Raw genomic sequence first — 13,080 nt, forward strand, 5'->3', positions numbered from 1 at the left:
CCAATTACATCAATGATAGCATCAACTGCAACAGAAGTTCTTAAATGGGCGAAGGATTGTTATTCGACTAGTGTGTTTCCTAGGACCGATTATAAAGAACTGCTAGAGTTAACGATTCTTTTTCTTGGCGGTGACGTGACGATTAAATTAAGGAAACCGGGAGCGCTCCATCATGCCCGGTTTAAGAGTAAGGCCATTTATTTCCTAAAAATGTGTTTGCTGTCAACTCGTCTTGAACTTACAGACAAAGAGCTAGATCAAATAACCCGGATGGCAAATTTCATCGCACTTTTTTATGCTAAATCTTTCCTTCGATCTAGATTGGCCCTTATTGCCCCAACGGACGATTTGTTGTTCCTGGGGTCAATGACATGGTTCAGAGACGATGACGAAGTAATAGCAAATGCAGCGATTGAATCTCTTCTCCGCCATCAATGGTATTTTACAGAAGCCTTAGTTGTGTTTGCAATTTTCAACGAGCATTTATCGGAGTTTACTCGGTCAATACTAGCTCGAAAGTTGTGGGAAACACCCAGACCAAAGGAGTTCATTGTGGGAAAACCAAAATTTCCGATTAAATCCATTGACGACATGCCTCTTTTACATTCACTCATAGGCCCGGACTCATGGCTACTTTTTCACGTTATGAGACTTCATGCTAGTCAAACATTTTGGTTGCAGCTTCCGTTAAACTATTGGGAGCGGATGACTGATTATCGTGAAATTAGGGATTTCGTTCGACAGTTAGAAGTCGTAAATGACTGCGCAGAACGCGGAATAAAATTGATTTCTGATTTTAAAGACATTTGCCAATCCTAGGAACAGCAGGCTTTTTTATTTCAAGTTGTTGAAAATCATAGAGTATCAATGGCGTCCCTGAAGAAGTCTGATCTTGATCGCTTATGAATTTATTCTGTTTTTTATGTTATTGATTATCGAGCTGTGTTATTTGAATAGTCATGAACTGAACAGTCTTTTTGTCAAAAATTAACTCAGTGAAAAATAAATTTATCTCATCAATACTACTAATTTATTTAATCAAAACTTATCGCGGGGGGTCTAAATTTCATTCGATTTTCTTGAAAATTGGTAAAAATATGTAGTTTCACTAGTTAAATAATAATATGTTAAGGCCCGATTTTTAAAACTAACACGCAGTCCAAGCGTGCCGAAAAACAGTCAAAAAATCCCATTTTGACACTTTATGAGTTGGCGGGGGGTCTAGATTTTATTTTTTTTTAAGAAAAAAAAATAGGGTAGTTATTCAACCTATAAGTAACCTCAATAAAAAAAGGCCCATATGAAAATCAAAAAAAGTGCGGGAATGAAACAGACTAATGGATAAACCTACTCTGTACAAACTTCTTCGTAAACATACAGTACCCGATGAGGATAAGTGGGATATATATCAGATGAAGAAAAAGAAGTCTTTTGGTAAGGATATAAAACTTTTATTTCTATTCCGTTCTTACAAATATTTTGTTTTAATCAGATGATTTGGACAAGACAAATGCTGCTCTCAGGTTGTACTATCAAACAACTGAATTGGCTGCTGCGGGTAAAAGGCCTCGTTCACAAAATTCAGACATCCAATCGGAGATAGAGGACCATCAAGTTGGCAGAGGTCGTCGAACTCCGAAACCCCGAGACATATATAGTCCACCATCCTCTCCGAGTATAGGTGGTAATAAGCGAAGTGGGATAACGACAATAAGATGCACGAAACTGTCATATGATACTTTTCATGTAATTTGCTGGTATACTATCGATAATAATCTCCATTGTTCTCTTTCAATTGGTTTGCATTTCCAGAGTCCGGCGAACAGGTTTAAGTCCAGCAAACGAGTTCATCCACCAAATATAAATGTAATGGAATCTGTTTTTGATTCATCCCCATTGGAAAAGAAAGGTAAGCTATCCTGCACAGCAATATTTCTCTTTTTATTAGATTAATTCTATATCCATTGGTGTCGATTCCAGTGGCTGCATCAAAGCCAGTAAACTGTATACAGAAACGTACAAGAGCGGAATCAACTTGTTTTGTGGATTTGAGCTTTCCAGGTTCATTTAGTATTTCATAAATAACGTAAAATAATTGTCGTGGAGATTGAATGTTCACAGATTCGGGTGGTCCAGAAAAACATCACAAGGATTTACATGATGAAGGTGATTTGGATTTATCGTCGCAATACGTATATCCAGTGGATATCACTGTGCCGCCTGGAGATGTGTTGAGCCTTTTCAATAAAATTAAGTTTATTAAACGACAACAATAAAGCTCGAACAGAGAATTTTGAAGAATGGAAAATTTTGACGCCGTCAGTGTTTACAATAACTGAGAAATTCCCATATAAAAAAAAAACCATTTTTAACTTATCTTCTCGGTACAAATTCCCCGTATACATTTCGCCCATCACTTTTCCGTCAGAAAAAATTACGTCGAGCTTTCGTGCAGATATTTTTTCGCCAATATCATACGACTAAAAAATTTCTATGAACTGCTCTTCTACTGATCTGACCAAAAAATTGCAATTATGTTTCTGTAGTTCTTTAGTTGGCATTGCATTATTACAGGTTTTACAGGTAAGAAAACCCTCACTCTGTCTGAGATAACTGGAACAGTACTCACAATAGTAATGGAGAGTTACAGCATTCGATTTCATGTCAACAATTTTATCAAATAAATGCCAGCTTTTAATGCGTACGGATGACACAAGAAGGCTTACGATTTCCAGTAAATCAGACAGAGAAGACCTAGTCAGATTATGCCTAAGATACAAAGGTGCCCTTTCAAAAGACTGGAATCGGAAATTAGAGGTTTGTCAGACACCAGTTCCTCGTCAGCCTCACCTTTGCTCGTAACAATTTGAATTTCTTATCTTTCTGATGATCTCGAGGGATTCTGAGATACGGAAAAAAATTTTTAGCATTTTTGCTGAAACGTATTAAATACACTGCTGCATTAAAGCTATACTTGAGTAGATAAAGGTTCATTGAAAGAACAATTTCCAAGCTCTTCACCACCTCACTGAGGTTCACCATGCGCATATAATATTTTTGTTTTGTAACATCAGCAAATGAAATAATGGCCCTTTCAGATATAAAATTACGTTATGAAAAACTAAAGTAACCGAGAAAGTTCCACATGCTGTTAGAATTAGTATTTCCATAAATCCTTATACTGTGTATTCCTTGACGTTTCCAGTTAAACACCATTGTACTTGGAATGTTCCTCACTACTCCGTCGATGGATCTTTTTCGCCAAAGAAGATACGGTCCTCTCACTTTATTGTTATTCATCTTTCACAAAGTAAATATTTCGCTTTAACTCTGCAATTCTTTAACGCTATAATTTTTTCAGATCACTAGTAGAAAGAGGCAGACGATAGAAAAACCAATAAACAAAAAAACACTAGTGGCTCTGATGCCATACATTACATGAGTATAAGCAATAAATTCTAAGTGCTTCAGTGTTTATGCCACAAAATTAAACAGACACCTAAAATTAAATATATTTTTTTAACAATCGAAGCTGTCCAACAACATAGCGACCCACAAACTGAGTGATATGAGAGGGGGCTCCGTAGAAAGCAAAAGGATTGCAATGAACAAATATGAACTTCAACATATTATTGGTGAGTGGCAGTTATTTATACATTCTTCGCACTGAAGAAATCTTTCATTTGTAGATTTTTCAATGTAATGTTCTTTTTCCTACAGATAAATTTCTCGATTGTGAATTGGTGAAGGGTGATTCCATATGAAAACGACCAAAAACTGTGGCGACCATCTCACGGATTTGATCGTCACCGGGCTTAATCGATTCGTATTGATGTAAAAAAAATTTTCCTAGAAGGATTTTGAAAAAAAAATGGCGCATTCGTCCGGCGCGAAGGTTTGAAATTTTGAAAAGTTCGAATGACCGTATTACGATTAAAATTTTTTAAAGCATATTGAAATGTATAAATTAGTTGATTTATCTATCAGATCATGTAGTTCTAATGTTAAACTATTTTTTAAGACCAACCGCACAAAAATCCGTTGTGGCGCCACCTGGTGGCGCTAAATTAAAAAACAGTATAAACAGCTAACTTTGATTAGATTAAAGTATAGGTTAATTTTGTTGCAGATTCATGAAATTTCGTAGAGATGTGAGGGAGGGTATAAAGTATGTCTGGTTAAAATTTCAGACTCTTAGCGTAATTCTAAAGTATCATTTCTTATTTTTAAAAGTACAAAAAAAGTCATTTTTCGTGAAATTGACGTTTTTCACTTTTAAAAATCGGAATGAGCCGCTGAATGGAATTGCTTGAATTTTTCAGGAAAGCATTCTTATTATGTCTACTTGATAACAAAAAATAATCAGAGGGGCGTTATTTTTTGTTTGGGAAATATCTTACATTCTATATCATCATCTTTTAAATTCTTAATTTCATAAAAATCTCTTCATTTCACAAGAAAAAATACGTTTCCGATGGCAATTTTTTATATTCAAATCCTCAAAAATGTTTAGACTTCAGAACTGAATGTCACATTACAGTTGGATGACCAATACTCAGTGAAATCGATATATGTATCACAAACTTTCTCCCAAACGGATGGCGTGAGGTCAAAAAATTTGCTCCTAGGAGCTCTTCTTTTTAGATCAACGCGGTTAAGGACACATATAATACGGTCAATATGCACAGTTAGTTCATCTCTCTCTTTGGGGAGATGGAATCCAGCCGAAGATTCTGATCCTACCGGATGATGAAATTTTATTATTAGTTCCTCGCTGTCATCAAATATCTCTTCTAAAGTTCCCAACCACCAATCACCATCAAATTCAACAGCTAACAAATTATCAATTTCAAAATCAGAACAGGTAAATGGGCAATACAGTGGGGGGACAACTTCAAAAGTTAGAATTGGTAGTTTACTTCGTGGATCTGGTAGAGTGGATGCAATCAATTCGCCTGGTCTTGTAGTTGTTATGAAACTGTGAAATGAACGAGTTCCGGTAATGGCAATCGCACGTTTAAATAGGCGTTCTAGTTTCTTGCTCCACTCTTCAATTTTAGCAGCAGAAACGAAAATAAATTCAATGTTGGGAATCGCGGTTTTCGCCCAGTCTAACAGGTCCATTGGCGTTAACATTTGGTTAGTAACACACCGTCTTTTTGCTTCTAATCTCGCAAGTTTCTTCACCGTGCCTCCAATTCCGTCGGCTGAATTTTTACCATGTCCACTCGCCGAAAAAAACCATTTCGCCGTCAGACCACCAAAGTCAACGTTGAAGAATGACAGATTGGCAAAATTGTAGCGATTTTTATAATGAGCAGGTCCGCCATCACTAAAAAACAGAAGCGTACGGATCATCTCTCGGAAATTCAATAATTCTCGTGCTATGTAGCCGATACATTTTTTTTTTAAGTTTAAACTGGGTCTGTCTAAGAGGCGGGAGTCCAATGATCGTAACTCAGTTATCGAAAACAATTATGTTTCTCTTCTGGTATCTTCGTCAAAGAGCGCAAAGTGTCGATTTCTTTAATGCTAAATTTTATTCAAAAATTCATTTCTTAATGATGGAAACCAAAATTAATTTGTCCGTCTGAAAATACCTGTAAGAGTATTGAATTTTACGTATATGGTTGACTACTCAATTGCCATGCGGGAGACTCACGTTCAAATCTGGTAACAGAATAATTTCTAAGCGTTTTTTTGTAGAGCCAAGTGAACGTTAAAATGAGCTTTGGTGACCATAAAATTTCGTGTATTAGAGCAGTTTTTTCCGGTCATCAACACTGCTAACATCATCTTTAAGTCGTCATTGTAGGATTTCAGGACAGAATAAAAAAATTCTAGTAATGCCGTTACGATGAAAATATATCTTTTAAAAGACGTCAGGATACTGTGTGGGATGTGCTTTGCAAATGGTCCCTAGGCTTTTATTACAAATCGTAGTATAAACTAGTGGCATTCAATCCTAGGTAAACATTTTGCAGAGGGAAAAACCAAGATTTGTCGAGGTGGTCTGGAACAGCTAGGGAAGAGGACATGTCATCCACGTATTCTTTTTCTATGTATGAAAAAAGCGAATTGTTTGATTAGAAAATCAATTCCCGGTTTCACAACGTGAATAAAAGACTGTTGCTTTTGGACAAGCAGGTTTGAATTTGCAAAGTTGCCTAAAGCTGAAAGGATAGAGAAATGAATTTTTTCATGAATGATTAGAATGAATAACATTTTACGAAACTAATAATTTTAAATATTCAGATATCGATAAATTAGAATTAGTAAGGAAATGTACCTTCGGCTAACAATTCAATTAAAATCAACATAAAAGGTGTTGGGAATACAATACTCCCAACACCCACGACGAGGTCGGGGAGAACCATCCGTCTCCCCCGACGTCTGCAACACTACTATTTGTAAGGGCCCCCGTAAGGTTGCCCCCCTTTTCTATGTTCTAGTTCCCACTATTTAGTGTTGTGGACCCGCCCACGCCAGTGTAAGCCCTTTTTGGCCTAACTTAGGCCAGTCGAAAATACACCTCGAAAGCCTACACAACTAGGAGTTAGTGTTCCACATTCTTCATTATCTAAAGGTATCGAACGGTCTGAACACATGGAAAAGAGTTCAAAAATGTCTTTTAAAAGGATCCTTTATAAGGGCTAAAATTTTACGTGATTTCTCGCACTGTTTGTCGAAAAGAGACGCCTCGAAGTGTAAAAGTAATGATGGCCATTGTTCAATTATCCCATCGAGATATTCTTTGAGTGACAGCCAGCGCGTGTCTCCAGGTTTAAGGATGTCATGTTTATCCAATTCAAAATATTGCAGAATTTCTAAAAGTTGGCTTTTCCGAGTAGGGCTAAATTTTAAGTGATTTGGAACGGCATGTATGAATTCACTGATTTGTGGAGGCAATAGTTTGAAGCAGTATTATGCACACAGATGTAAGTCGGGACAGTTACACTTCATCGTTGCGATTCCAGGAATTCTTTCTTGCAATAAGGTTGAAACTGAATGCAGTCTGCCAAACATGACGTTGCATGTGTCTGCCGAAAAACCAACGAAATTTGCAAAGGGGATCCCGCGCTTCTCAAGTCTTTCAAATAGGACACTGGTTAATTCAAGAGCTGCTCCATAGGATGTTTCAACAACATCCACGACATCAGATTTCAGTTTTCCCTTGGTGTGATTCCAGAGCATCACATCTGTCGTACAATAGCGATCAACCGATAACAACCGGTGGAAATACACAAAGAAATAGACTTTCTAATCGTAAGTACATTTATTCGTCACGTAGTGTGTGTCTCATGGGAGTAACGTACCATTTTTTTACACAATCATGTTGTAATATGTTTGGTATTTCTTTGCAATCAGCATTTACTCTATGAGGCATTGCATACATCTTACCAGCTATACAATTCACATCGAAGTCATTAACTCGTGACGCGATTTTGGAAACTAAGTGGATTTGAAAGCGACTGGAGACAAAAGGCTGTGCATGAGCATTTTCAATTCTTAGAAACTTGTATCCCACTATCTCGATTGAGTGATTTTCCTCCCGACGGTCTTCCATGTCTACGCACACAACGACTGCACCATTTCTCATTAGACAAATGTTATTTGGGAATTTGTTTGTGATCGAAAAATTAGGGAATGAAATTGTTTTAATGGGGTTTACGCCACGAGTGACAGAAAAATCAACGATCAATTTCTGTTTTGAATGAAGAATTTCTGACCTGGCAACTTCTATATTAAATAACTTTATGGTATCAACAATCGTGCCATCTGCCAAAGTTGGCAACAAGTATTTAAATCGTTCGATCATTCTGTTACGTAGCTGCTCGACTGGTAAATTACCAGAAAGAATTTGGTTTCGGAAAAAGCCTTGGAAATTTTCGAAAACATATGCGCTGTTTACTTCTATGCCGCATTCGTAAGTTTCAACATCTTCTGTAAGATGGATAATTGTATGAGTCGTAGGACGGATTGGAAAGCCAAAGTCAATTAGTTGTTGGACATATTTTTTTTAACACCGCACTTGCCTCAGTGATATTGGCATGTTCAACGGGAGACGGATCAAACCCAACAATAGGACGGAATACTGGAGAAGCATAATGTTGTGAAGCTGATCGTCTTGCAAAATTCCATCGAATAAAGGGAAGAGGTTATACATCATACAATCTCTTAATTCGTGATGTTTGTACTTTGTGCCACAGGTAGTTAATGATCTCAAATATCGATCAAATTCTGATATTTACAAGCCTTAAACAATCGGATTCTGTTGTCTACTTCTGCAAGATGACTCGATTTCAGTTTGCCCTCACTTTTTACGGATGCTATACCTATAAGACGTCTTCCAAATGCCCCCGCAGTCAATGTGTGCATGGGGTCGATTACAAACAAGGAAACCATGGGAAAACCAAAATCATAGAAAGGGCTTACATCATGTACACTGGCAACGTGATCATCTACACAATCATCATCGACACAGTAGGATAAAAAGTCTTCATCTAGTCTTAGTGGGGCGTTCAGCTCTACAAAGTTACCAGTAAACATATTCTTTCCTTCTGTTAATCTTCTCTCTCCTTTCTGAATACATCTTTCACAACTCCAATACCCACTGTGACCTTTAATTTTTTTTAGGTACGTGCGCATCGGTGTATCAGCTATCACACAACGCAAAGAAGCAGTGAATTCTCTTCCCCTTATTTCAATGGGATCGACGTTGATGGGAGAGAGCCGACTAAGCTCAAATAGTAATGGCTCTAAGAACTTGTCAACATCTGGTTTTTCTTTACCGTGAAAGAAACCGATAACAAAAGGATAGGGAGTCTCAAGTGCAATCGCACTTCCATTACAAAAAGCGGAACGTTTAACGGAGTAGACTAACCCAAGAATCGGAATGATTTCTGCTTGCTCGGAGTTGGTGAATGCTATTACTCCATCAATGTTGATGACAACAAAGTAATGAGGAAGTGCAGATTGCTCGTATGCTTCCCTCTCAATTTCGCCTCGCAGGATTCTACGACCTCTTCCGGTTGCTATCCTTTTGTCAAATAGGTCCTCAATCTGAGGAAAAATTTGTACTCTGTAGTCAATCGTATACATGCTAGTGATAGGCAAATCGCCTGTAATGTTTAATAATCAGTATAATCAGAGATCTGACAAGTGCGAATGTAAACTCGAAAAAATCTAGTTCATACTACCGCTAATATTTACCGGTAAGTATTACCGGTAATATTTACCGGTATAGTATTTACCGGTAATATTTACCGGTATAGTATTTATATATATTTACCGGTAAGTATTACCGGTAATATTTACCGGTAAGTATTACCGGTAAACATATGGTATTTTCCGGTAGCATATACCGGATACATAAACTTGTAAAATATCAGTAAATATTACTCTTTAATATTACTGGTAAATGTTACTGGTAAGTATTACTGGTAAACGTATGATATTTTCCGGTAGCATATACCGGGTATAAAAACTCGTAAAATATTAGTAAATATTACTGTTAAATATTACTGGTTAATGTTACCAGTAAACATATAGATATTTTACGGTAGCATTTACCGGTTGTAAATAATCGTAACATATTATAGTAAATATTACTGGTAAATGTTAACGGTAAATATTGCCGGTACACATATAGATATTTTACGGTAACATTTACCGGCTATATAAACTCGTAAAATATAAGTAAAAATTACTGGTAAATGTAACCGGCAAACATATAAATAGTTTATAGTAACATTTACAAGGATGAAAATTCGAAAAAAACTGGGAAATTTTATTAGTAAATACTACTAGTAAATTTTCATAGAAAACATTTACTGGTGGATTAATGGCTAAACGTACACATGCATTAGGCGCTTTAGATACCTCTTTGCGAATAGAAGCAGGAACAAAAGTAGGTGATCTGTTGTACAGCTGGGCATGTTGTACGAGACATGCATGTTGTAAAACCTGGCCCGGAGATTTTCCGGCCAAAGCAGCTTCAAGTCCAAAATGCATATATTTGCCACCATTCTCGAGAGAAATAGCTTTAGGCAATGACTTTGGTTGTACTCTCTTTCTTTTACATGACGGCGTGGTAGGAAGGACTGTTGACCATGTAGCATTCCGGAAATTCGTAAAAGGTGGGTGGCAATCATTATCTAAATCTGACTGTGCGGTGGTTTCGTTTTGAGATCCATTTGATGGCATCAAAGTAATACTTTGGCTATCCAGCGACGACACTGACTCGTTGACTACAATAGTAGAAGAAGCGGACGAAGGAAAGGTAAATGATGGCACATCTGAACCATCAATGTACATAAGCTGTTTGCCCGTGCTTGGTAACATATCATATAGCGGCGTCGGTCTATGCCGAATGAGCAGTTGCATAAGGTAGGTGATGCTGCTTTTCTTCTGTTGTGTATACGCTGCAAAGTGCTGCAGAAGACGCTTGAAGGTTAATGGCTTTTCCTCATTGAAAGAATCGCTAAGAAAAATTGACGTAGAATATTGTTCTTCCATCTCAGTGGGCTCTTCTATGTCAGTCTCTTGTTCTACGTAGTCGTTTTTCAAAAGAACTGGGTAAAAAATAACGACAATCAAAAAGGTACATTAAGCCAGCAGTCGACCAGCCAAACAGTTTTTTTGGGGAATTTTACCGGTAATATTTGCCGGTAGTATTTACCAGTTTTTTACGTATTTATGTACTCGGTAAATTTTACCGGTAAATATATCAATGTTTTACAAGACGTTCCTGTGTATGTTATTGGGTGTGTGAAAATAGGAACGTCGTATGCGTCATCTTAGCCTACCATTAATTTCGTTGTCTAAGGACAGTGACGGTGAGGTGACGACAAACGGTGAGGCAGCTACATCAGCCATCAGAGAAAATCTTGATATGGTGGTTGTTTTCAAAAGTTTGCACACATATGATGGGACACTCGTCTTTTTCCACTCCTTCAATAAATGTGCAGCTTTCAATATCAACCGCTGCTTATATTCTTCACTCACACTTTTTTTCCTTTGTTTGTATATTGTCACGGGGGAACAACAGCAGATGTCCCTATCTGTTCCTAGAAGCACCAAACTCAAACGCTATAGTTACGAATGTTCTACTATCTGTTAAATAAGTAGAAGTTCCAGAATAGCTTTAGAATGTGCAGTAAAATCTATTAACCTTAGGGAGAGGGCGTAATTTCAAAGCTAGTATAAAACCCACTGTTTTTCAATTATTAGTCGCTCTCTCTTTCACTAAACTAGACGCTTAGCAAAAGTAAGGTTTCAATTCATTATTCATGTAATCATTGTATTCCCCTTTTTCTGTGTTAAGAATAATACAAACGTTTTCAAGTCAAGTGTGACAAATGGTGGAGATGCAGCTCGTTACCCGTAGTTAACGAATTTAGTGCTGCTTTAAAAAATTAGTCGATGCAGAAAAAATCTAATCCAAGATTACCTAGTTGCCCTCGCGATCCAAGTAAACGATTGCATCCAAAACAATCACCCGAATTGTCGGGTGGTGAAAGTGCAACAGCAGGCCCGACACAAGATCCAGAAATCTCTACTTCTATCGAAAATCTAGTTACCTCAAGTGAAGTAAAGTTTAAGCAGAGCGATTTCAGAAAACCTGAAAGTCAGTCAGATTCAAGATCCGACTCCGAAGCAGAGTTACAACCTGACTCCGAAGCAGATTCAAGATCCGACTCCGAAGCAGAATTAAGTCTGCCCACACATCCGGTTGTTCCTGTGATAGGACAACACCCTTTGGTACCTCCAAGACATCAGCAGCAATTTCAAGGTACAGCTATGGCAGCTGTTAGAAAATTTATAAGTCCACCTGTTTTTCGGGGGAGTCCAACGGAAGACGCTCGTCAATGGTTAGAGCGCTACGAAACAATCTCTACCCACAACGGTTGGAGAGATGCTGACAAAAGAAATAATTTCAGTATGTACTTGGATGATACTGCAAGAAATTGGTTCCTGTGCGCAAGACTCCCGAATGACTGGGAAGACACAGCAGGACAGGCAGCTGCTGGAGGAAATGCGGCTGTGGCCGCAGTAACCGGTCTACGTTCGGTGTTTTTGAAAGAATTTCAACCAGATAATTACGGTCTTTTTCAAGAGACCAGACTCAGAAGTAGGACCCAAGGAGTGGACGAGCCAACCATTAGGTACTACTACGAAATTCTCAATCTTTGCAGACTGGTTGACCCGAATATGTCAGAAACGCACCGATTGGAGCATCTTTTTAGAGGACTTCGCCCAACACTTTTCAGAAAAATTTATCCGCTGAAACCCAAGACATGCGAAGAATTTTTGGCACTAGCAAAATCCTATACAGAAGCATCACTCATGTCAGACACACGAGGATGGAAGGAAATGACAGCTGAGCCGCAGAAGCCTCAGGAGCAGTTACCAAACCTGTCAGTGGTCTACCCAGACCAGCAAGCAGATTTGATGAAGACGATGAGAGAATTAATTCAAGAGACTTGCGAAAAGTTAATTTCAAAAGAAAAAAACGAGCAAGTAAATTCAAGAGGACCTTTTAAACCAAAAGGTCGCACTCTAACAGGAAGGCCGCAATGTTTTTTTTGTAAGAGGTCAGGACACATTGCTCGCAACTGCTTCAAGAACCCTGAATCAGAACAATACAGAGGTCCGCCTAAAGATGCAGCCGCAGGGGCGACTGCAAAGGGAAATCTTTCCATCAACCTAACCGTTCCAGATACGTTGGAAGAAAAAATGGCTGACCCAGAAATGATCGTGTTCAACTTGAATCCTGCAAGACTAATAAAGGAAGCAGTAAGGTGTGGAGAAATAACTGCAACAGCACTGATTGATACAGGAGCTGCAGTCACAGTAATCTCACCCGAATTACTAGAGAAAACGGAATTTGTCAAAAAACCTCTAGTCGGACCAAAAATCCGTCTAGTAAATGGTCAAACCCTGTCACCACAGAGTACGGCAGACATAGTAGTAGCCCACAGAGGCAAAACTATAAAAGGTAACGCAATAGTTATGCCAATGTCGGGTTTTGAACTACTGTTAGGAAATGACTTCCTACAACAATTTCGAGCTATCCAC

At 38.1% G+C, this 13,080-nt stretch overlaps 1 protein-coding gene across 1 annotated transcript; it reads right to left on the reverse strand.

Moving 5' to 3' along the window:
- Positions 1-8,223: 8,223 nt before the first annotated feature.
- On the reverse strand, positions 8,224-10,878 carry LOC123475706. Its single transcript, XM_045178703.1, has 3 exons — positions 10,809-10,878; positions 9,835-10,574; positions 8,224-9,063 (listed from the first exon to the last, which is right to left on the reverse strand). Exons 1-3 carry the CDS (start codon positions 10,876-10,878, stop codon positions 8,224-8,226), a joined length of 1,650 nt encoding a protein of 549 aa, XP_045034638.1.
- Positions 10,879-13,080: the final 2,202 nt, after the last annotated feature.

The sequence above is a fragment of the Daphnia magna genome, linkage group LG9, assembly GCF_020631705.1.
Source record: "Daphnia magna isolate NIES linkage group LG9, ASM2063170v1.1, whole genome shotgun sequence".
In the NCBI taxonomy this organism is placed as follows: domain Eukaryota; kingdom Metazoa; phylum Arthropoda; class Branchiopoda; order Diplostraca; family Daphniidae; genus Daphnia; species Daphnia magna.